The sequence below is a fragment of the Polyodon spathula genome, chromosome 15, assembly GCF_017654505.1.
Source record: "Polyodon spathula isolate WHYD16114869_AA chromosome 15, ASM1765450v1, whole genome shotgun sequence".
Lineage (NCBI taxonomy): Eukaryota > Metazoa > Chordata > Actinopteri > Acipenseriformes > Polyodontidae > Polyodon > Polyodon spathula.
Window position 1 is genome coordinate 11,674,181 of NC_054548.1, and position 26,242 is coordinate 11,700,422.

The 26,242-nt window shown below is 37.1% G+C and overlaps 1 protein-coding gene across 1 annotated transcript in view; it reads left to right on the forward strand.

The window, feature by feature from the left end:
* LOC121328090 (collagen alpha-1(IV) chain-like) overlaps window positions 1-26,242 on the forward strand; it is a 79,834-nt gene that overhangs the window by 40,139 nt on the left and 13,453 nt on the right. Inside the window, exons 8-37 of the mRNA XM_041272574.1 lie at window positions 1,544-1,570; window positions 2,272-2,346; window positions 2,536-2,598; window positions 3,944-3,979; window positions 4,097-4,135; window positions 5,212-5,295; window positions 5,827-5,862; window positions 6,207-6,257; window positions 7,219-7,263; window positions 8,066-8,119; window positions 8,548-8,589; window positions 9,939-10,035; window positions 11,854-11,889; window positions 12,645-12,800; window positions 13,699-13,761; window positions 15,503-15,586; window positions 15,930-16,000; window positions 16,085-16,276; window positions 17,300-17,468; window positions 17,836-17,928; window positions 18,299-18,403; window positions 18,892-18,989; window positions 19,437-19,587; window positions 20,370-20,483; window positions 21,509-21,676; window positions 22,476-22,565; window positions 23,277-23,429; window positions 23,821-23,919; window positions 24,641-24,730; window positions 25,759-25,898. Coding sequence (XP_041128508.1) covers window positions 1,544-1,570; window positions 2,272-2,346; window positions 2,536-2,598; window positions 3,944-3,979; window positions 4,097-4,135; window positions 5,212-5,295; window positions 5,827-5,862; window positions 6,207-6,257; window positions 7,219-7,263; window positions 8,066-8,119; window positions 8,548-8,589; window positions 9,939-10,035; window positions 11,854-11,889; window positions 12,645-12,800; window positions 13,699-13,761; window positions 15,503-15,586; window positions 15,930-16,000; window positions 16,085-16,276; window positions 17,300-17,468; window positions 17,836-17,928; window positions 18,299-18,403; window positions 18,892-18,989; window positions 19,437-19,587; window positions 20,370-20,483; window positions 21,509-21,676; window positions 22,476-22,565; window positions 23,277-23,429; window positions 23,821-23,919; window positions 24,641-24,730; window positions 25,759-25,898 — 2,721 coding nt within the window. The remainder of the gene's footprint in view (window positions 1-1,543; window positions 1,571-2,271; window positions 2,347-2,535; window positions 2,599-3,943; window positions 3,980-4,096; window positions 4,136-5,211; window positions 5,296-5,826; window positions 5,863-6,206; window positions 6,258-7,218; window positions 7,264-8,065; window positions 8,120-8,547; window positions 8,590-9,938; window positions 10,036-11,853; window positions 11,890-12,644; window positions 12,801-13,698; window positions 13,762-15,502; window positions 15,587-15,929; window positions 16,001-16,084; window positions 16,277-17,299; window positions 17,469-17,835; window positions 17,929-18,298; window positions 18,404-18,891; window positions 18,990-19,436; window positions 19,588-20,369; window positions 20,484-21,508; window positions 21,677-22,475; window positions 22,566-23,276; window positions 23,430-23,820; window positions 23,920-24,640; window positions 24,731-25,758; window positions 25,899-26,242) is intronic.

Consider the following 26,242-nt stretch of genomic DNA (forward strand, 5'->3'; position numbering starts at 1 on the left):
GCATTACTGTTGATCTTTTGTGTGGACTATTTATACATATAGTTTTCTATTAAAATGAAAATCTTGGCCACATTGATATGTTGGTGTTCTTTAGCAACAGACAGAACAAAGGGGTAGCTGTACTAAAGTGTTGTGGCTATCGCAAACCAGCCGCAAACCAGTTGGAAGTCTAGGGTGAAATGTACTCAACAAGCACAATGCTGTTAGCTTCTTTTTAGGGAATGCTTTGCGGCAGCAGTTTTTCTTTGCGATTCAGCCTCAGATGAATATGTAATTATGGGCCGTTCCTGGAAAAATGGGGTGGAATGCATCTGTACAATGAAGCAGCATGATTTATTTTGTGTTACCGGTAGCCTACAGGGTAAAGTAAAAAGAAAGTGTGCTAGGTATTCATTTGATTTTACTACTGTACTGTATAGGCCTACTGTACATATTTATGTTTTTACATAATGTAATGTGTAGCCTCCCCAAAACACATTAGTGCTATTTCAGCACAATGATTTACATTTAAAATACATTGAGCACTATAAATGTATGTGTGTGCGATTTTATTGTGTTATTTTTAAACCCGACACCTCCAAGCATGTCTGGTTTAGCGAGAGGCTACTGTATGATTATGAAAAGCTTTTTGATAGAAACCCATTTTTTATTTGGTGGTGAAGATGGGGACCCTGCTATAGAATCTGATGGGATTAAACTGCCTTAATTTTGATATATATATAGTATAACAGTATTAAAATAGGTCAAATGAAGACTGAACAGAATGCATTGTACAGATGATATTTACATTTAAAAAAAACAAAAACAATGTAATTTTGATTCTTCCACCCTTGTGCGTATAAATGTTATCCTTCAGGCAACTCCCGATATTTATTCAAAACAATGTCGCATGACTCTCGCAATGCTAGAGATCTCGCTAAGGTGATGCAACAAATATTTAAATTAGTGTATTGCTGCTCTTTTGATTAACGTATTTCTCTTAGTACAAAATATATACTTTGTGAACAGTCGCAATGGAAATGCAGATTGTGGTATGTTTGCGCTGCGACTGGCCCATCTAAGTACATCTACCCCTGAGTGTTTCTAATACCTGATAGGAGACTGTTTGTTTGTTTCATGCCTTCAGGCATTAATAGTGAAATCAGTTTACAGTATGTTGTGTTCTATTAACAAAATTTACTCCATATTTGCACGATTTCTTTTGCCGGTCCAATATTTCGTTTTTTGTTTGGCAAAAGGATTTGCATCGAGGTACAACAATATACCAATTGCTCTAAGGGTCTATATATTGTCAATAAAAAAAAAAATACTATTCTATCTAGCTAAGATGTATTTAAAAAACATTGTTTCATCAGTAAATGCACAGAGCTGCAATTATATAGTAACCAGCATATAGTGGTGGCACCTGTAGGTATGTACACCTGTACATGGAATCAAGTACTGAGTCAAAGGCAGATTTTTAGTGAGGAATAATACTGTTGAGACTGCATAAAACTTGCATGAAACAAAGGATATTATTAATATGCTTTTAACTTTCTTCTAGGGTACTCCTGGGCTAGAAGGACAGAAGGTAAAAACCATTACCTCGATCACTGTTGGTGGGAAGGTTTATTTAATTATTTTTAAAAGGATTTCGGCATTAATGCAGAACAGTTCAATGCAAAATTGAGATTGCATTGAAATGTGTTTCAGCTCAGAACAAGGACAAAAGTGTAAAACACAGTACTCAGTGAAAGGCAGTGCTCTTCCTGAAACTGTGCAATGCGTGATGTTGCCTTCATTTGTGGTTGAAGACACATAAACCACAGGTATGGAGAACAAAAGTTCTAGTAGGTGTTGTGTATGAAAATAAAGATTTGTGTAGCTCAACATGTATGAATTTGGTAACTTGAGAATGTGGCTGAATTTGGTATAACATTATGATTTTAAGATCTTGCATCTCATTTGGCGCCATGCGGGGGATGACCTTGACATTGACATATTTGTGTAATTGTAAAGCTTATTTCAAGGGCTTTTCAATAGAAAGTGATCAATTCGAGAGACCTCCCTTGAGCTGGAGTACAGCCAGCCAGTAATATGCAGTCCAATAACATATTAGTCTTCAAGCTGATTAAACCAGGGGTCACGGCGTGATGTTTCCATGCTGAAATTGTGTCAGATTTGCTGTAGCACACAGTAATTATAGAATGATAGGATAATAACGGATCTGTTGCCTGTTCTGTAAGATTTCTGTGCCAGGGGACATTGTGAATCTCTTATAATCTCCGACAGGGGGAGCCCGGTGAAATAAATGGGATTTTTCAACTCAAAGGTGAAAAAGGAAATCCAGGATACCCTGGTAATCAGGTGGGTAATATTCTATTTTTTTTCAATATCATTGCTGTTATTTTTTGAATACGATATGCTCTATACTTTTTAGATTTTGAATCTAATTTATTTTTTGTTTCTAGGGCGTAGAAATGCAAATACATAAATACATTCCATTGGAATTAAATACTCTTTTTTATTCAATTAATTAATTAATTTTGTTAACAGGGTGCATTTGGAGCACCAGGACTTGTGGGTCCAATTGGCCCACCTGGACTGCAAGGACCTGTGGTAAGTAAATGACATCTCATTGAAGATAATACATGGATGAAGGCTATATTTGCATCCTGAACCATTCGAAAAAAAAAAACAACAAAAAAAAAAAAAAAAACAGGCATAATACCACAGTAGTGATGTCAAAAAGTGATAATTCCTCTAGAGAAAAATATACTGGAACTCGACTCCTCGAGACCATCACTTTTAATTCAAACAGAAAATGTCTTGTTTTCAATCGCTCAACAACACCCACAGTACAGAAATGTTCATTAATGATCAACAAAATGAGAATACATTAAAAACAAAAAAAATGTAAAGCTGGTACATTCGTATCTCAGAAAAACTGAAGAGGAACGGGAAATTAAAACAAGGTAAAGGCAATCATTCAAATAAAGCTGAAGCACTAGCGGATAATGACATAGAACGTCTATACCAGATTCCAGCCAGATTCCAACCCTGACCTCCAGTGATGGAAAGCCAGAGCATAACCCCCTAAAATAGATAATTTAACGAAGTTCCCAATCCACCAAACGTATTAGAAAAAAACATTCATGTGTTAGCTAAGCCTACTTAAAAATGCAACATGGATGCCAATATTACACTGCAATAATATGAAAATGATCACATTTGCACGATGTTTTAATGAAGCACAAAAATGTTCATCCACAATAACTGTTCAAATAATATAGTATTAGGCAAAATGGGCAAAATGCTTTTTGTGCAATACTATTGCACATAAACAAGATTCATTACAGTTTGGATTCTACAAAATATGTGCCTACAAATGGCAATCATGTTTTTGCTTTTTTTTAAGTCCAAAATGTTGGTTGGCACCTCAAAAGTGGCAACTGATATTGACGTTGTTCCTTGCCTTAAGCATTAGTATTGTATTCACATGAAGATATAATTGAAAAGTTATCTACATCACTTTTAGCATTCTTACCTTCTTCTTGAGCAATATTTGCCATGATCTCCCCTTATGCTGCAAATGTATTTTCCAGTCTTCACATACAGTATATTGTTGTGTAAGATTTTGGGTTGGAAAGAGATATATTTTCTGTTTAGCTCCACAAGTCATGGCAGAACAAACACAACACAAGTGAGATGAAACTCATATAATTATTTCAGTGGGTGTTGTCAGATAAATGAAGTAGCAAACAATACACATGAAGCCGTCTCAGCTGAAAGTTAGGTGGAGAAAATATCAATACCGTTTTGAATTCCGTGCCTGACACTGCATTTAAAAACGTACCCACAGTGTGTTGAGTGCGAGGAAGTTCTTCAGCTGACGATTTTGGCAAATTAGAATGGGTGCTCCATCAATAAAAATAATGATAATTATGTTGTTTTTTTTCTGCAGGGCAATCCAGGTCCTCCTGGCCCCAAAGGTGAGAAGGTAAGGTTTGAGGTTCCAATCACTACACACATACCCTATGAGCTTGCATGATGGTATTGAGATTTATTAGAACATATTCTTATTCATATAATGATTTATCATTGTTATTTTTTTTAGGGTGACAGATTGACCTTCCAAGGTCAAAAGGGAGACAAAGTAAGTATAAGGTTCAGAAAAGAAAAATAATGTACAATATATAAACCCACCTTAAAATCATAGAAGACAGGATTGAAATGTATATTTATAGTGGCACCTGGTTTCCTGTGTAAAATCCAATACTTTCTGACCCATAATATGCATTCTAAATCTATAGTGTTCCAGAGTATCAGCGAATCAGCTGCAGGAGCTGGGAAGAGCATCTTAGAATGTGTTCTGCAAGAATTGGCCCAGCACTTGTTGCAAACACTTACAGCCTTTTTTGGTAACCCCTTTAAGAACAAGAAAGAGACATACTTTGACAGAAGAACATTCCTGATTCCTGAAGTGTCCTTTGATCTCATGTTTATGAAAGCTGCCTGTCCGCTCAGAAACTACTTCCTGTCCACAGCAAAAAAGGAAATGTTGTTATATTTACAATATGTACGGTATATATTATATATAGAGCTTCTGATTTTCGGTTTTAAATAAAATGGTGTATAGCCAATAAACATAGTACAAAAAACCAAAAACAAACTGCCTTTCCCAGTGGGGCACTGTCCCTTCTTCCTGACTTGTATCTATCATATATACCGCAACTACTGAGTGGCAGCAAATTCATACATTTCTATTCATACATTTCTATTGGAAACTCCACTTGCAAGATTTAAAACGAGATTACAATTAGGAATGGAGCTGTATTACAGTTATAGGGAGGATTTTAAACATAATTGCTTGTTGTGGTAGAAAAAAAAAAAACCAACCATTTTGAAAAGCAATCAAAAACAATATTTTTATACGCATATAAAAAACGAAAGCTCCAAAAATCTTGCAAATAGCAAAAAATAAGCACCAAAAATGAAATGAATAAAAACAGAAAAACAGAAGCCCTAATTATATATAATAGACCATGTTTGAATGTCTAAGTATAAATTATTTGGTACAAACTTACAGGCAATAAAATTTTTGAACAATTTTATAACACGGATTACAAAATTACCTGAGCCCTACTATAATATATATATATATAATATATATATATATATATATATATATATATATATATATATATATATAATAATAAATCTGTTTCACAGGGCGAACCAGGCCCAAGAGGCTCTCCTGGCATACCCCCAGAGGTTTCCGGGCCTACACAAGTAACAGTTATACCAGGGAATAAGGTAATGACGTTGTGTGACAAGCTACTAATTTGGTAACCCCATTTGGAGTTTGTATGCACCCTGATAAACTTAATGCAACGGTTCATTTAGTTGTTGCACTTGGATTTGTTTCAGTATGTGGGTAAGGGCCAGGCTCAGGTAGAGGGAAAGCTGAAACTGAGACATAAATTCATGGAGAAAGGGCGACTGAGAGGGAGAGGCTCACCACGGATTGTTATTGTTCCTCTGGATTTTGTTTGGTTCAATAAATTATTTATTATTGGCCACTGGGGAAGCATATATCACTGACGGGAGGTAAAGTGGAATTGGATGAACATACCTTTGGATGTTAATCTTGGGGTACAATTTTGGGGTGTACTGTATATGCAGGCTGCAGATATATTTACCACTTGTTTAAATATGATGAAATGTGGTATGGATTTCCTGTAAAGCAGACATTTTTAAATATATTATGGGGGTCTATTAATGCACATGTCCATTTGTCACAAATTACATTCGTAGCGGCAAATGAATGTCATGCTTTTTTTTCAGGGTGACCGGGGTGGGGTCGGTCCCAAAGGTGAACCAGTAAGTTTATTTGTCAAATTGAGCATTAAAATACATGTAAAAAAATTTACTTTGTGGTTTGACGTATATTGCTTATTTCATAACTGAATACATTATATTCAGCAATACTCATTTAAAAATGTTTTGATGATTTAAATACATTTTTATATTCATGAACATTTTTTAGACTGCTAACTACAAAAGTTTCATGAATACCAAACATTATTTATTTAAATAATATTTAGTAAGAGGTTCCTAATATACTGTCTGTAATGTGTTTCATATACTGTAGTATGATATATAATTGATTCTTTCAGATCATATATGTGTACTGCAGTATATAACTGATCCCTTTTTTTCCGTAGGGTATTTGCCTTGGAGGCGTGAAAGGTGAACCTGGAAAACCTGGCCCTAGAGTGAGTGACTCAGCTTATCTGGCAGATTTCGTTATTAAAAGTGACTGACTCCACATAAATCAGGGAGATCTTTAAGCCATTAAGTAGTTTGATGTTTCCATGTTTTACCCCTGTTCCATCTAAAGTTCAAAGTGATCCTCTGCTGATACATTCGGATTGGTTCTCAGAAATCTTCATAATTCGTCAATCACACTTTTTTTTCAGAAAGGACAACCAGTCCAATAAAGTTACCAAAACAGAATAAAAAACAGTACTTAATAAAACATTCCTAAAACTGTCATGAACGTTTTGGGAATAGGATCACTATGTCCCATATCCACAACATGTTGACTAACATTTTATACCAAACCAAGCATAGTTTGCTCAAAATAGACAAATCTAATGGCTCAAATCCAGCAGAGGAAGACACAATATTGTCACAGTGCCATCACAAACTATACGTCTCAAATCGTCTTATCAAGCAAGAAAAAAACACATTATGAGCAGGCCTTTAAGCCCTTGTCAGCAGCAAAAATCTGACTCACATGGAAGGCGGCTGCACCCCCCCCCCCCCCCCCCCCCCCCCCCACACACACACACAAATACTGTTAAAGAAATTAAAATGACAGGATTACTAATATGATTGACAGAAGGTGGTCACACGTGCCTGAGAAGAAGCTCCTTGTATTGTGATTAGCTACACAAACATGCTAGGCATCCTATCCTAGGCCTAACCAGAACTTTCATAATCCAATGCACAACAGGCGAAATTATCAATGTTATTTACTCCAAATTGTCATTAGCGCATATTAAAATAAAATAAAATAACATCTTGGGAATAACAAGTTTGATTGAAGAAGCCCCCCAACAAAAAGAGTTGTGGTATTTAGTTATCTACAAGAGTAAATTGATTTGTTTTCTTTGTAAATAAAAAAAGGGAGGGGTTTGCTTGAATATTAATCTATGTTTTTGCAATTTTCAGGGTAAACCAGGGAAAGATGGAGAACATGGAGTACCAGGAAGCGCGGTATGTAAATGTTTCTGCTTTAGTTGATGTATCTGACCCTTTGTAATCAAACTTCCAGTTTTATGGGAGGAAGAAGTAGGGTTTAGGATTTCTGGTTTTAGGGTTTAACAGCACATATAAAACACCTCAAAGAAAATTCAAAAAGAAAATTCAAAAAGAAAATTCAAAAACAAATGAAACAGGTGTTCCACAAACAACAGAGAAGATTTCAGCCTCAACACATCAAAACTCAAAAAAAAAAATGTTTCTGTTTCCAAAAGAACTGTGGAAAAAGCCTTCATAATATTTAAGAAATAAACACTAAACACAGAAGCCCACAGTATAAAATATATTGATATTTATAAGCCATTCTAGCCATTCTAGCAGAATTGAAGGTTCTGGGGTGTCAAGGCCAGTTTAGTTGCAGTCCAGCATCTACACAATTTAACAGCTAAAACACAAGGGTGCATGTTTCTGTGCTTTTTATCTTTTTAAATGACATATGTTGTGCATGCTGACTCATATACAATACATTAGTACCCTGTTTTTGTCCTTGAAGAATGTTTATGAACATTCCCTTAGGTTTAACAGTTTCCCAATCCTTCTATTATCCTATATGGAGGATGGATCAATGCTGTACTCCAACCTGCAATATTGAGCACAGGTATTGCACTGTAGTTCAAGTGGCTTGGATGAGAAGGACAGTCTTAATCAGGCTGTGGGATTGACGGTAGTGACAGTGTTGTGAGTCCAGCACTGGTTTTAATTTATTTCACTCAAACCAGTAGTAGTTGTGGTAAAAGATCAGTTCTTTGTTTAACAGGGTACCCCAGGTACTCCAGGTATCCCAGGCTTAAGAGGACAGGACGGTGAAAAGGTAAGCATACAGATGCTTTTACAGTTTGGGATTAAAGTGTTTTTTGCAGGTAAGACATATCTTCTTAAGGTAATCCATGGTAAAATCTGTTCTCTTCATGCATACAGTGTATTTTCAAAATGTTGTCTTTAAAATGGCAGACTGCTTACTTTTTTATCAGCATTGCTAAATACGACGTATTTACCTCAAATGTATAATATGTTTTAATGCGATCCTTTCATATTGTGTATATTTTTTAGTAAAATGCTCGGATTTATTATGAATTGGAATCTGTGTGTTTCATGCTTATATGTATCAGACACCATGTTCATGAAGCATTAGCAATGGTGATTAATCCATAAGCTTGTTTGCTGGAACACTGATTCCTTATGATTGACAGAATCGCTATTGCTATTCATTCACACTAATTTCTGCTTCTTTGACCATAGGGGGAGAAAGGTGAAACTGGGCTTCAAGGTCCTCCGGGAACTGTAAGTACATCTCAAAATAGCTTTATTCCAGTACAATGATACCGTATCTACATACTGTATATCTGCTGGTTATTACTTATATTATACAACAATCAAGGTTATTTCTGCCAATGAGAACACTTATTCTTTACGCAGCCCAAACAATATACACCTTAACTCAACCATGCAGTTATACAGCTAAATGGGATTATAGCCATGCAGTTACACTATATGCATAGCCCTGGATGAAACCCTCATCGCAATTGAATTCGACAAATGTACCTTGGTTCAGTTTACAGCACGGTATTTGTGTAACTAAAGTTCCATACCAGTCGCCTGTCTAAAACCACACTGATAGAAGATCAGTAAACTTCTATCTTCAACCAGGCACTGCAACTTCATTATTCTACATCTACAAAAATACAAGCTGTAGCATCAAGGGGGGTATTTAAGCTTATATAGTACTGTGTAGTACAGTATAAAGGCTGGTTTATGCTTCAGTCTTGTAGCCTTCTGGAGACAGTTGTAAGACGTAACCTGGAACAGAAAAAGTACTCTGGTGACCAGTCAGCCTTGGATGGACTAGAGACTATAAATCGCCATAAGCGACTTGAGTGGTAAATGAGGCTGAAGCATGAACCAGCCTTTATGGTTTTAAAATTCTTATCACTATATTATGTAGAATTTCCTACCTACTGTTACCTACTGATTTCTTACAGCAAGGAGACTCTACTTAGCAGGCTGTTGTAAATTGGAATAGTTCATATGTGCAACAGATGAAAGAAGTTCAGATTATTTTATAATGGCATGTTTTTTTTTAATTTTTTTTTTTTATGGGGAAGGGATTCTCGACCAAGAGGAATCATGCATTGTTTACACTTTACATGTGCATTTGCAAAGATATGTTGTTCTCTATATTGAAGATATGGCCATGGCACAAACATCTGTTTGGCTAAACAATTAAAGACTATACTTTGGAAACAACTTGTATAGTAGGATTTTTATTAACCTGTGCATGGGAATTTGTTACTATATGAGATTACTGTGTATACCTTACTGCTCTATCCCTAGCTTTACTATACTGTACTTGAGTTTTTGTTTTTTAATCGGGGGACGTTTCTTGGAATGGTGATTAGCTGAAATACAATATTACATGTATCTGATTTGTGGATTAGCCAATATGCAGCAGACACTGGGTTGAGTACTGTGTTTTTGTTTCATGTAAAGATATACAGTATCATGTACCTGGATTGATGACCCGCTGAGCAGTAACAAAACAAATCTATCAACTTTGTGAAATACAGTAATACAGCACTGAATTTACTTGAGAAGCCACCTTGGATTGAATATGTGTGTATCATTTTATCCAGGTGGTTACAAACACTGGTGAAGTTGTTGTTTATGGAAAAAAGGGTGAATCTGGACCACGGGGCTTCCCAGGGCTAGAGGGGGGAAAAGGGAAGCAAGGTATGTTGCAGTTTATTACAACTGTATTATATTCAAGTGACAAATTGTTGAAGCAATTGCATTTGATTAACAGTTTTAAGTTGCTTTTATATTTGAGGCACCCAGAACAATAACAGCATATCCCACACATTCTATGACTCTTAAGATGGATCTACACTGGAAGCAAGCAATTTGTGAGTTGCGAGCAAATTTTGTATCTACATCAAAAGCTAATATTTTAGCAGAAACTGTCATGTGACCCAGTCCTTATCCCTCCTGCTGTTCTCCGACCCAATCCTACGCAAGACAGAGGCTGCCCATTCTCAACACCACTCACGCAGAACATAGACTAATTTTGTATCTACATCAAAAGCTAATATTTTAGCATTAACTGTCACGTGACCCAGTCCTCATCCCTCCTGCTGTTCTCCGACCCAATCCCACGCAAGACAGAGGCTGCCCATTCTCAACACCACTCACGCAGAACATAGACTACAGAACCAGCAAGCAAAGCCAACACACACCAAAGAGAGAGCAAAGTTGCCACACTCCCAGGGGAGAGAGAGGTCCCACTGACAGGGGGAAGAGGTAAAACGCACAATCACGCATGCAGTAATACAACACAGGACACCCCTGGTGCCCACAAAACAGTAAACAAGCAACTATTTACATAGAACACATTTTTATTCTTGCAAGTCGGTGTAGACACACCCCTAGGTTCCAGTCACTTCTAAATTATTCGCTCTCGTTGCTCACTTCCAGTGTTGAGTCACCTTTAGCCTGTCATGGAGTTTCAAGACACAAAACCAATATATATTTACTTTCATAGTCCATGACTTCTGAACCGCAAAAAGGAGCAAACAGGAGCAAAACCTACCATATGTTGCAATGTTATAATGACAAGACCTTTCTGAGCTGCATACTGTACTAAACACAAAATAAACCTCTTTTGGTGTGTATGAAAAGGGCTGACATGCCCTTTACAGATTTTTTTTAGTTTATTTTTATAAATTACAAAAATTAGAGAACTGCTTATCGCATCATGTAACAAAAAAAGCAGCATACTTATCTTGGTTGTTGTGGGGTTTTTTTTGTTGTTATTTTATCTCTGTAAGGATAGTGATATCATGCTTAAAATGTAATCATAAATACCCAGAATGCATGCATTTTTCTAAAGGTTGTTAAGAAACAGACAGGAGTTTTAAAGGGGTATTAGCTGTGAACATGGTCAGTCATAGCAGGGTTATTGAGATGTGTCACTTTAGCTATAGTATGCAAAACAAAGAGTGTATCTGAAATGACTGAGGATTTGCAATGGTGGATAGATGGCTTGTTACATAATTAGATTTTTTTGTTAAAAGTACTGTTCCCCATTCAATTGATCTTTTTAAAAGTGGAGTAAACATGGAATTATTAACACTGATATAACTCCTTTCCACTCTATATAATAATAATAATATTATATATTGTAGCTGTTATTATTTAACTTTACTGAATGTTAGAATGGAGCCAGTGTGTTTAGACCACCTCATCACTATTCAACAAAGTTCACAGATTAGCCTCACGGTTAGATTGTTTGACTAGCAAACTGAGCTGTTGATAACCCCCCTGTGATGTTAATAACACCACTGGGTGGCTTAACACTGTCACTGGTTAGCACTGTAACACATTTATGTCGACAAAGCTGTTAAATGAAAGGCTCTAGGTGTTTAGAACATGTGAATTGGGTGTTAATTAGAAACCAACCTTAATGGTACCGTCATTTAGATCAACTGAAAAGGATCTCCCATTTTTTACCTAAGTGAGTCTTATAAAAAATATTAATAAATTTTTTTCCAGGTTTTCCCGGTGTACAAGGACCCCCTGGCCCCCCAGGTAATTTATATACATTCGTGGCAAAGTGTTTTGAAGTGCACAGGTGCACTGGTCATGCGGTGCTTAGGAATGATAGACACACGTTGTTGACATGTTAAATCTCGATAAGAGATTTAAAATTTAGTAAAATATTTAGCTAACTGTTAAATCTTGTTAAGAGATTTACGAGAGATTTTACGATTCAGTTAATATATTTGGCTAAATGTTAGATCTTGTATCTAGATTTATAAATATTATATATATATATATATTTCCAATTTATAAATCTAATTTATAAAAAAGATTTAAGCTAAATCAGGAAAAAAAAGACTTGAAAAAAATCTTAGGAAATTAGACAGATCTTGACATAGTGAAGCCAGAACTACTCAGCTTTGCCCTGCACAAGATGACGTCTATTATATAATAAATCTATGCACAGCACATTCACGTCTATCAAACTCTTTGTGCATTGCAGATGCACTAACTTGTGTATATGTTAGACCTTTCTTGTGGCTAGTATGTTACAAAGAGCAGTAGAAATATTGTTTTCTTGACAGTATTAGCCACATTAATGTATGCTGTCAAATTGTTAATTTACTGTTCATTTAGGTAATCCCTGCATAGTATTTGTGGCGCGTGGTGTGATGTTAAATAGTTATTTATGTAGTGATTCAGAAATGTATTTGGCCAACAAATTGATATGGTCTGCATTTAAACATATATTCAAAGTGGCAGTGACCACTGTAATCCTGTGATAATAATGTTATGTCATTCAGGTCTAAGTCTCCCGGGACCCCCTGGTCCAGCTGGGTTCCCAGGGGAGTCTGGTCAGAAGGGAGACCAAGGAAATCCTGGGTTGTCTTGGTCTGGAGAAAAGGGGCAAGATGGAGCACAAGGACCACCTGGACCACCAGGCCCACCTGGATCCTTCGGTAAGCTAGGATAGTGAAGACAGGCTAGTCCTTTATTAAACATGGGTATGATTAGTAAGTAAACTTTAGTCTTGTGTTCCACCTGTCATAAATGTAGAGGTTACTGTAGTAGACTGATGCACAGACCACATAAAGAGATGCCCACCTCACTGCTGCTGAATCAAACCTGTATACTATCACACATACATCTTGGTCAAAGAGAAATATTACAAGAGGCACAAAAACCCCCCAAAAAAGGATTACTTTTATTTATTTCTTCATTTAAATTAAAAAAAAAAAACAGTAGACATGCAAGAATGTAAAATGAAGAAATAAAGTAATTAAGTAATTTTAAAAAAAGATGTGAAGTGAGTGCTGGTCTTATTCTCGAACATGTATCTATAGAGTCACCTCCTAGATGTAGCCATAGCTGTAATAAACAGCGTTAAAGAGTGACTGTGAACTGGAATATAATCCTTTATGAACTGGAGTCACAGCATTACAGTTACTACAGTTTCTCCCAGTAAAGCATCATAATATTTTAAAAACATTGCTCCTCACTTATAAGGCTATTTCCGTGTGTTTCTTATTCCTTACAAACCAACCTGTGCTCTGAAATCTTACTGTAATGGTTTCTTGGTAATTCCAAGAACTCTTTTACAAGCCTTTAGTGCGCTTTGGAACTTTGCTTTGGAACTCACTTTCAGTTTCTATTCAAAGGCTTATAGGAGTTTGAAATAAAACAATGTATGTTTGACTGAGCCCCACATTTATTAGGGCAGACGTGTGAAGAGGTGTGACAGAAGTTGCTAATCTAGAAGGAGAACTCTGTGAAATGTATTGAATTCCAGTATGGAATGCTTCCAACCCCATTGCTTAACAACAACTTTCTTATTGTTTTACTCTTATCTAAATGAAGGATGTAAGGATCCAGAATGCCTCCCTGGTCCACCTGGATTTCCAGGAGAAATGGGTCAAAAAGGCAAGTTATTATTTAAAGAGTTGTGTACACCATAGGGCAGGTTACTGATTTTAACCCATCATACTGTAGCAATTCAGAGCATTCTTTCATCTTTACCCTTAGCATAAGCTTAGGCTACACTTAGTGGTTTCAAAAGGCATCACTAAAGGAATGCCGATTCTAAATTACAGTATGGGAAATCAATCAATCACCAGAAGGGGCTGTCAAAATACCAGTGTGTCTTATCATGTGTACACTTTCAGCTTTTGTAATCTATGATAAGTTAATACATCGTGCATAGGGTGTCTGTTAGTATAAGAGACATCATTTAGCACAGTTTTAGCAGCAGCATCCATTATACAATAAGAGAAACACTACACACAACATATTAACTTATATTGCACAACAACTGGACAGGTATCTAACATATTTTTCTGTGGAGATCAGCCATTCTGTTATAACTTGATGACACTAATTAACACCTGTTCTACAGCCATGCTTACTGATGAAATGCTTCACAGGGATGCTCGAGCCCTGCTTTCAAACAGAGAACTCTGAGGACTAACATGATTTTTTCAGATAAACAGAGGTAGATAAATAAACGACTTAAAAAAATTATAGTGTAAGAGTTTCAATGACTATTGCCATTGCTGTTCATGTGACTTTGTAATAATGCAACTCCTTTGTTCAAATAATAATATTAATAATGCCCCCAACCTTTGGGGTTTCCATTATCACCTTGTAACATGCCACAGCAATTCCATTAACCCTTAAAGAGTGAGTAGTGGGGTTCTGAAAAAAATAGTGTTACACATCCCCACGTGTTGCTACAACTGTTTAAATAATGTACCTGTAATTTTTCTTTTCATTGTTAACATCCTGACAACTTTTTACACTTACTTTAAAGTCTGTTTCAAAGCCCTTTTCAAAATGGCAGATCTAGTGCATTGGGGTTTGAGATCTGTCCTCTAAATCACTGCAGGAAGAGTGATTAAGCAAATGAAAACATAACAACAAGTGCTCTGGCTTTTCTGTTCCGTACCACGTCATGGATCGTTATTGCTATGTTACATGTTTGACAATGTGGGCAATAATCCTTACGGTATCAATGTATTGCAGACATTTTGAAAAGACCTTTGAAACAGACTTTAAAGTTATAAGTGTAAACAGGATGTCAACAATGACAAGAAAAATTACAGGTATGTCCTACAGTTGGAACGGCACACAGAGACGTGTAACGCTATATTTTCGGAACTCCTCTACTTACTCTTTAACTAAATAGGAGAACTCCAAGGTATAAATAAAGCAATTAAATAAGCCAGTGCAATTATTTGTGTCAAAAAGCATTTTATTCCTCATTGCAATTCCGCGCTTAGACAATTCTAGTTTTATTAAGCATCCCTATACAGAGAGTTTGTATGAGTTTTTAAATCTTTTGACTCCTTAAAGGTGTCAACTTGAAATGAAAATGTACTACCAGGGATGCTAGCTTTTAAGGTCAATCTTGTAGGAAAAGAGCCAACAAGACAACACACTTTTCAAAACTTGATTTAATGTAGTTTTACATTAGAATCTATAATTTTACACTTTTTAAAATGACGTTGTTGTTTTATTTTAAACTGAAACACACATTCATATTTCACCATAAAATAACACATTGATGTTGTCTACCTTTTTTTATTAATTTTTTTTTGACACGGCTTAATGTACATTTCAACTTGCAACCGATCTTATTATGTCACGCACCTTCTCACTTACACAGGTGACAGAGGAGATACATGTTTCCACTGCGAGTCGTTTGGTCCTCCTGGACTTCCTGGCCCACAAGGACCAGCAGGGCAGCAAGGTGAGGGCAGAGTATTTTCCACAGCATCCTGTTGATACTTTTTAAGTTCTGGAACTTTCTGTAATTTTACAGTTTATACCTATCATTTGAAACTCTATCAGATAAACACGCATAAAAATAAAATAACAGTAAATAATTCCTTTAAAATGTAGGGTTCACCAATAACCTTGTAAAATAAGTCTAAGGCTCTACATGCAAAACTCTACACTAATTAATGAGTGCCATATAGCTAAAGTCATATTATTAAAACTAACACAGGTAATACACAAACAGCTGAACAAATCTGGATAAGGTGTTTTGCATTGTAGTTTGTCTGTTTCTATTTAACCTTTGTATTTCACAGGTTATCCAGGGGTAACTGGTACTAAGGGTGAAAAGGGTTATCAAGGAAGTCCTGGTCTTGAAGGTGCACCTGTGAGTAAATTCACTCCAAGCAATGCTTAATCAAATCGAAAGTACTGATTGCTTTCTTTACAACAGTGGCTGCTTTTTACCTAGGGTGTTCCTGGTACTCCTGGCTTATATGGCTCCCCTGGTGCAAAAGGGGAGCCAGGAGATGTTATCTTTGGACCAAATCTAAAAGGAGACAAGGGTCAGGCGGGGATCCCTGGTCCTACTGGGACTCCAGGTTTTGATGGGGCACCAGGAAGGGATGGTCTTCCCGGGGTCCCAGGCCCAAAAGGCGAGCCAGTAAGAACAACCCTGTCTTATTTTAATGCACTAGTGTATGCACTGGATAAATACAGTACAATAACAAAGATTTAGAAATGTATACTTAACTTACTGATTTCCGTTATGATGTTTTGCATGCTGCTAACATGTTGTATTAATGTTGTCCTGTGTTTTGTTACTCTGTCAGAACAGTATAATTTGTCAAATATCAGTACTTAGAATTTATAATTGTGGTGGAAGACATACCCAGGCTATTTTGTTAGCTGTAGTACAGATATGTGTCCAGTCTATAGCACAAGCCTAATGTAGCATAAAAACAGCATAAAAATAAACTGGACCTTTACAGTAAATAGATTGCAGAGGATCTTTCAGCTAATAAAACACATATAATTGCCTTCCTCTAACCCTTTAGTAAGTCATCATTGACTTATTTAGGCATTCATTTAAGTATTGACAGAAAACATCTAAATAAAACAGGTTTTATTTTTCAACATGAGTTTAGAGTGGCAAAAACTTTGCAGCCTCGTTGCATATCTTAAAAAAAAAAACCTTCAGTTTAACAGCATCTTAGTTTGACACAGCCAAATGAAACTGAGCTATCTTCCTGTGAGGATCGTTTCTATCAAGCAGACCGATACAGCTTGCTGATTTTTGCTTTATTTGTCTGATTGGTGCGGGACTATGTGAAGCAGGTTAAACAAGCAAGAGTGGCTGCAAAATTCTCTATAACAACAGAATGACACTATTTTGATGGATATTGTTTACCATATAAAATGTAAAGTAATACGATTTTAAAACATGTTATGATGCTCTCCCGATAGAATTGCCACCACAATTAAACACATTTATTGAAGCCACTCATGCAATTTACACTCACTTGATTTCAAATTGGAATTATGAGGCCAGTTGGCAACCCTACCTGTGGGGTGTATTCAATTAATCTAAACAGTAGGGGATCGAAATACCGGCTAATGTTTTGCAAAGCAAACATCTAACAGTACATTTGAGTCTGTTCAGTACACTACTGTTTTTTCCACTCAGGCCACCATTGGTTTCAAAGGGGATCGTGGTCCAGCTGGAGACCCTGGTTTCCCTGGAACTCAAGGAGAAAGGGGTCCCCCAGGTCCCCCAGGGTTTGGTGCTCCTGGTTTACCTGGAGAGAAAGGAAACCAGGGAGTCCCGGGGCATTCGGGGTTGCCTGGCTCTCCCGGTAAGTTTAGAAATAATGTTAATGTAGATTTGTAAAGGTGTTTGAAACGATTCCTGCTGAAGTTTGTAAGTAGTTGTAGCTGTCATGCTTTAACAAAAAATATCTGAAAAGACACAATTAAAAATGCTTTACTAATGACTAAAGACAATGATGACTGTCTACCGTAGCTGCCATGCCTTTGCTATTTTAGTGCAGAAAAACAATGTTGCCGTAACTGAAATAAAGTTTGGCTGCTATGTGATTTTGATTCTACATCAGAGGGGCAGGAACATTAGAGTATATGTGAAAGAAGTGGTATTAATATGCAACAATAAATGGTTTATATCCTTTAGTGTTGGATTAATCGCTGACAGCCTTGTTTTCCCAGGAATTAAGGGTGAACCTGGCAAAAGCATGATTGAAATTGGACCACAAGGCCCACCTGGAATCCCTGGAATACCAGGGCAGCCAGGCTCCCAGGGTGAGTGCTGAGGTCCTAATATTGAACTGAGTAGAAAACTAGGTCCACCTTTTCAATGTGTCTAATAGATCAGCATGTTGAGATCTCAAAGATAGCTGGGAAGATGGGGAATACCGTTCAAGTCAATTCTAAAACTCACTGCTGCAGGGATTTGAGACTTTTTGAGATATTTTGAAAACAAAGTGTGTGATTTGCACGGCCAAGGTTTACAAAAAGTTTAGAACATTTTGCTGCCTAAATATTGTTGATTGACAAATATCAGTTTGATAGACTTTCATTCGGCTAAATCCCTTTTGTAGCTGAAATACATTTTGTCAGTAATTAATGATTTTTCAGAATGTGTTCAAAATGCAGATTGTCTGTCTTTCAGGTGATATGGGCCCTCAGGGAATCCCTGGCGTCCCTGGTTTTCAAGGAGCAAAAGGTGACCAGGGTCAGCCAGGAGTGGGCTTTCCAGGGCCACCTGGAACCAAAGGTAGGCATGACAAATAATTCAATTCATGCTACTTATTGATCTGTTTCACTAAGGTAAATGTGCATCTCATTTATCGGTTTTCAGTGGTGTAGTTCACAAAGTCTAGGAGATTTATAAGGGATAACCCTACTATTTATTTACTATTTATTGAACCATTTAACCTGCTTTTGGCCTCTCTAGAGTGTGATTCTGTGAAAATTCTATTTCTTACGCAGCAATAAATGAGGGGCCATATTTTCACAGCGTTTACTCAAGTCTTTATAATTAACTCCTATTTTGAAAGAGGTTAAATGCATGAACATTTTACAGGACTAGAATCAAACAAATATGTTTTTATTTCAAGTTACTTGACTCACTCTCAGGGTGTGCATTTAGAAAGTAAAAGGGGATGTGTAGACTTGCATGGAGAAAACAATACACAGCAAGCACTTGATTAAATACTTTTGAGTAGCTGCACACCCCTAATGTAGGTACTTTTCTATCTTTAGGACACCCGGGGTTGCCAGGGCCAGTGGGGCAGCCTGGCTCCCCCGGCCTCGACGGGAAAGAAGGTGAATCAGGACGCCCTGGCCCACCTGGGCAGAAGGTAAACTCTTCAGATACAAAGATGTACCTCTTAAAGGCATGACGTTTAGAGTTTTACATTCATCCAGAGAACAGCTTATCCAATTCTGCCAAAACTTGGTTACAAAAACGTGGAAACAGGTGTGGCTACATTAATATGTTGAAGTACCGCATATGTATGTTGAACTTGAATAGCCACACGTGCCTGTGTGTATCTGAACAAGGATTAAAAATTCCATTGTGCTATTGTGTAATGCCCTCTGTCATCTATCTACAGAACACGCATGCACAAGCATTTGTCTTCCTACCTACAGTATGCTCAGAGGACCCAGTAGCAGGGATCCTCCCGAACAGTTAAAAAAATCGGTCCTTCACCAGGCAAAGAACATATTTCCCATCTGCTTTAGTTTCCTGTTGAGTTTAGTTCCTGATTTTCAGTTAAATTGAAGCCGGAGGTTGTTCTGTTTAGGGTGACCCTGGGATTGGTCTTCCCGGGCCCAAAGGATATCCAGGCCCTCAAGGTGTTGACGGATTCCCAGGAGGGAAAGGAAACCCAGGGCTTCCTGGCATTCCTGGAGCTGAAGGTCACACTGGCCCGCCTGGGCCTCCAGGGTTAAAAGGTAAAGATATACATGCTGAACCTTTTCATACTGATACTGCAGACCTGTCTGCTTGACCGCACAGTAGGGTTTCAGTCTGCAGGATCAGTTGGAAACAGCTGCTACAGTAAGATCTGGTATTCAGGCTACAGTATTTAATTGCACTTTCAATGCCATGCCTTGTTTAATCTATTTAACAAACAACAGTGGATATTGTATGTAGTAATAAGGCCCATATAATAGATTCAGAAATAATAGAAGCATTTTCATTGATAGGCTTGTTAGGGAATAACATGGGCCCAAAAAACCTTTTGTTGAAGTTCTATGTGGTGTGTGGTTCTTTTTCTTAAAATAAATGTAGTTTTAGTTTTCACATTGGAATGTAGATGAAGCAGTTTTAACTTTACCACGTGTCTGTCTTGCCAGCTTAAATTATACTTTAGAAATGATACATTATTATTCCTTTGTGATAATGCTATACACAATGGAAATAACAATTACACTTGCTTCTGTACTTTGCACTCTAAAACATATAAACCGTAATTAAAATATATTATGCTCATTTCCTACTGTGATTCTTACTGCTGTGATCATCTCCGTACACGGCACTCTTTTGCTGGTGGAGTTCGTGTGGAAGAGGCTCCAGGTTAACATGCATGCTCCTCCGCAAAGGAGTGAACAAATGTCAGGAACAAGCAACGCCTCCACAATATTCGTGACTTTCGACCTGACTTTCAGAGAAGACAGTATACTTACTGAAATCAATTTTTAAGTCTTATGATCCCTCTAAATGTTTATTTCAGGTAACCAGGGGCCTCCAGGTTTACAAGGTGTCAGAGGCCCCCCTGGTGAACCAGGTGCTGGTGATCCTGGCCCACCTGGGCCCCAGGGTCCACCAGGTCCACTCGGCCCTCTAGGTAGGTCAAATGTGTTTACCTTCCCTTGGCTACATTCTATATTTTTTTTAAATGTACACGTGCAAGCACTCATGCACCACACGCACAAGCACGCATGCACGCACGCACGTACACACCAGAAAATTCAGATTAAGTTGTGTTTTACATGATGGATCCAGGAAACAAAGTACACAAATATACATGCACATTTTTAAAAGTACAGTGTTTTACTGTTTTCATGTAGAAAGCAAATCAAACAAACTACTATGAGTACTTATAACACAGTAACAAAGCTAATGCACCAGATATTACTGTTGTTTGGACCACGCAAAAACAACTTTTGTTTCTAATTCGAATTATTTAGGAAAGTTGCATTTAAATTTAGTGAAAGTTTGCTTTTTTATGTATCAAAATATATATATAATAGATATATATAATATATATATATATATATATATATATATATATATATATATATACTAGTTACTGAATACATTGCAGTTTAGAAAGGTGAGTTACAAAACCTGACCTGCCTTAGTGTCCCGAGATTCTGGAGCCTGTTGGCAACCCTACTCTCAGATAAGGTGACACAGGTTGAAACGTCATTAAATCAAATAGTGGGTTATGGCAAAGATACAGCTGTCCTTTCTTGTAAAGATAAAGTAAACGGTTCTGTAGTTTGACGTTTCTGTTGTGGGGGGAGGATGCTAGCGGTAAATTGTGTAAGTTTCAAACTGAAATCTTGTTCAGGGATATATTTCCATTTGGTAATAAAAATGCTATTAACTAAAAGGCTCAAAACTATAGAATGTGCGCGTCTCTTGTTAGTAGCTGCCAGTCTGTTTTTCATTCAACAGTTTCCTTCAGTTTTCTTGGCAGTTTTTGTAGATTCGTTATTTGGTTCAGTTTTCGGACGAATCTTTTGAGATGGATTTGGTATTCAAACAAATTCATATATATATATATATATATATATATATATATATATATATATATATATATATATATATATATATATATATATAATATATATTTTTTTTTAACAGGATCACAGGGGTTAAAGGGTGAAAAAGGCTACCCAGGCATCCCTGGACTGGACATGCCAGGGCCCCAAGGAGAAAAAGGCATTCAGGGTTCCACTGGCATTCCAGGAATAGTTGGGTCTCCAGGACAACCTGGCCCAGCAGGGAGAGAAGGACTTTCAGGGCCTCCAGGTGAGGGAAGCTTTGCATACTGTGTGGACATACTAACAGTTGGAGCTCAAGAGTAGGGATGCAAATAAATATTTCAGCATAATGCATAGCTGTATTTATACAGGGGCTTTGTCACCCATCTTGTAAAAAACCACACAGGTCCTCTCAAGTTATAGAGCACTGAGTTCAAACCTCAGATTTCATTCCACCCACAATACTTTCAGTACAGTTATCATCTTTTATTAGATTTATTAGAGAATGCCATTACAGATACAATTGAAAAGAAACAAAAGATACAAGGATAATTTATATATATATATATATATATATATATATATATATATATATATATATATATATATATATATATATATATATATATATAAAACCACATACATTGTTTGCTGAGTGCGTTAGTGTTTAGGGCTGTTTATAGCTGTCAATACTCATGTGATGACACCATGAAACCTGGTAGAATGACAGCAACTGAAAACAAGAGTATATTAAATTACCATTAATACCTAGATGTTTTCTTCATATTTATTAGGTACAGTAGTTGTGGTTGGTCATTTTACAGTACTACATTCTCCTGAGAATTTCAGAATGGTGTATTATAATTATTATAATAACTAAGTAGAAGATAGATGTTGCTTCAGCTCTACAATAGAGCATACTACTTACTTGGATTTGGGTTATAGCTCATCTAGTAGGTATGTTTTGTTTTAGTGCACTTTTGTTACAAATAGAGGACAAAGTGCATGCAAATATTATGAACACACGTTGCCTCAGATAACTGAATGGCAGACTGTTTGATTTGCAGGTCCTAAAGGAGAGATGGGAGTGATGGGCACACCTGGTATATCTGGGAGCCCTGGTTTCCAAGGTGACCCAGGTTTGCCTGGCTCAAGAGGTAAGTTATGGTCATTATCTGATCTACATTGAGGCTGTTTCAGTGCTTTAACTTTTAATGCCATGCCTTATTTAATCTATTCATCTATTCATTAATAGATTTGTTTAGGGAAAGACTTGTTACCAAAAAAACTTTTGTTAAAATTCTACCATTATGGCCAAATTGCGGTTTATGGTTATTTTTTTGTTAAAATGAATCTTTTTCTTTTTTTGCTTTGAAATGTAGATGTAGCGGTTTAAAGTTTATCAAAAGTTTATGCCTGTCCTTGCCTCCTTAACTCTGTCAGAGATACGGAACTTTAGAAAAAGACAACCCTACTATAAATAATTCTAGTGTCTTATGCAGTTAATATTATTCGTTATTTTTAAGCTGCACTAGCAATCTGACATTTGTGGTGGAGGTCTTAGACCTCTGAGAGAGCAACAGTGTTGAAAGGTTCTGCAATATGTTCTGGCTTAAGCAGCACATGCTCTCTCCATTTTATTTCTGGAAGGGAGCAACTATCATCCTACATCATATGACAGCACAATTAGAGAGTTCACAAGCCCACAACCTCAAAGCAGGTTGTCGACTAGCACATTCAAGACTAGGCATAATAGCATAAAGTGGTTGTCACAGCACTCGTGTAGATTTTGGTAATTCATAAGATGGATCATTTATATTATAGGGAGGTTGCTCAGTTTTAAATAACAAAGTATGTTTTTGTAACAGGTGATCCAGGTCACATTGGCCTGACTGGATATCAGGGTGAAACAGGAGCTAAAGGAGAAGCAGGGGACCAAGGGATACGGGGCCCTCCAGGGACCATGAGCAAGGAAGAATTAATGCACATGATAGGACCGAAGGGAGATAAAGGATTCACAGGTACATTTGTTGATAAAGTATTGCTGGTGTCAGCAGTGAAAAATACTTTTAGACTGTACCAGATGTCACCTGAACTATGGTATGCAGGGCTTTATTTGCAAATTATTTGCCACAGTGATAAGTGCTAAGCATCTTTCTAAAAACTGAAAATGTTAACTGTGACTGACAAGGTGCATCTAACACCCTGAGATATTGACTGAATTTGAGCCCAGGGAAAGGCTGTCCCTTACTTAGCCAACAACCCCACCTCCTGCAACACATCTCCAATTTACAGATTGCCCAAGCCCAAACTTTGGACTTGGTTTCTAGGTTCTTAAAAGGTGAGAATCAAAAATGGTAAAGAATAAAATACAAGAAGCTGAAAAGTACGTTGCATGATTTTATATTACAGGTGTTCCAGGAGAAGCCGGAGTGAAAGGGTATCGAGGAATCCCAGGTAGTCCAGGAATGCCAGGAAAGGATGGAGAGCCAGGATTGCCTGGGCAACCAGGTGCTGTAACAACAAATGCTGTATTTTCTTTAGATTATTTTTTCTTTGATATATATATATATATATATATATATATATATATATATATATATATATATATATATATATATATATATATATATATATGGACATTCACAATTGTTGAATAGTCCATGTAGTATTGAGTCAGACTTGAAACTTCTTGTTGGAGGTGGGGCATCATTCAAGCAGGCAGGGAGTGGATAGGCTGGTGCTGAAAGAACTAAAACAGGGTTGGGAGTTTGACGGCTATTTTTGATGGAGGGTGTTGTTTGGATCCAGCTGATGACAGAATTGTGGACCAATCGTGTCTTCCCTGTTGATTTGCTGTCCAGTAGCTGCGAATTGAGTCTTCATTACGATGTCCTGTCACAGACATGATTTCCCTTGTTTCTAGACCAGTATCAGAAAGTAATGTTTAAGTAGTTTTTATGTTATCAGTTTATTTGTAGATTAGAATGTTAAGGGAAAAAGCTGGTATTGCGCGTATTGATTTTAAAATATAATTCACAGTTAAGCACTTCAACGTTCCAGTGGGCATCTATACAAAATAGAAGCCCGCTAGATCTGAAAGCTGATTGGCTGTTCGCACTTAAAGGTTTTATAGATGTATATGTGTGTGTGTGTGTGTATGTAAATATATATACAAAAGGCTCACACGAAACAATAAATGTAAGTTTTTCAATCTTTTTGTAATTACTAGGACTTAAAGGTGACCCAGGTTCTACTGGACTCCCTGGTCATGATGGTTTACCGGGACAGAAAGGATCCACTGGTCAAATGGGCTTACCTGGTAAGATTCCATGCACTTATGTTTTTAGTCTATCTTTTTAGTGCATAACTGCTCCAGCCCCTGTGGTGTTTCTGTTTTTAAGAATCTATGCTATACTGTTGTTACAAGGAGGTTAATGTACCTGGGCTCACTGTAAACATTATGCACTGTTTATAAAAGGGTTCATGTGTGTGCTATGTGTTTTCCTGCCATAAGAATGAATGCTGTGTCACAGGCAGTCTAAAGGTATGCTCTTGAATCAGTCTATGGAAAGATCATATGCAGTGTCAATTGCATCTTATTGACCTGTCCCAGGAATAAAGGGACATGTGTGGAGCAGCTGTGTGCTGTTTCACCTAAAGGGAAAAGCAAAAGGCCATTGTTACCGTCTCCAGTGTATGTTCTGTAATCGGAACTAAAACTGCTGTATTCCCAGCCACTGGGCAGTACTTAATGTATTAAAGAAACAAGGTTTTGTGTTTCTGTTTACAGTGTTTCTTTTTTTGTATTTTGCTCTGTTCTGTGATACTCACCATCCTGACCTGTTATAGTTCACAGTGGCACTCACTCACCCAGAGAACGGAGGTTGGAAAAGGTTAATGCTGACCCATGGTTATTTGATTAGCTGAGCATTTAGTGATATGTTAAGCTGTGTAGAAATTTGGCTCAGCCAGTGAGTGGCAACAATGCCTGTTCCTACACATTTCTTTCAAGAAATGCTACTAGGAACCATAAGCAAGCTAGATAGTTGTTCTGCATTTTTCAATATAAATTGAAAGGCAATGGCTAACTATCCTTACAAAACTTGAAACTATACAGACAGTGAGTATAAAAAGGCCACTAATTAGTGTGTGTAAGCTAAACAGCAAAAATAACTGTTCATACAGTATTTTGTACTTGCATTTAGTCTTTCTCATTTTAGATAACCATTTGGCTAATCATCCCTGTTCTACATACATGTGGATATTATCAATTCAACTTCATATTGCAATCGATAGAGGAGAAAGCGCTGAAAATATGGATAAGCAAGTTATGCTTGTCTTATTCAGGTTCACAAGGAGCAAAAGGTACTAAAGGTCTGATGGGTTCACCTGGCTTGAAGGGGTACCCTGGAACGCCTGGTGAAAAGGGTCTAAGGGGCGATCCTGGAGAACCAGGTATCGGAAAGCCAGGAGCTGAAGGTGAAAAGGTAAGCAGTTTGTTAACCCCGTACTGGGGATGCAAATCCCAGACAACAAAGAAACATTCATACATATGTCTAACTTTTACACGTCTCTTCAGAACCGCTTATCCAGTTGTCCAGACTACTGCACCACACCTCATTGAGAGTACCAGAAAACACTGGTCGACTACCGCACCTGTACACTAGATGGCTCCTAAAAGCTTTGGTGTAGATTTGAAGATGGAACTCATATCTGTTCACAGGGGTTCGGAACATGAAACTTACAGATTTTCCCCCCAAATGGAATTTTTTGAAATAATCATTAATGGACAATAACAGGCAGATTTTCAATTGTTTTATTTGTAAACTAA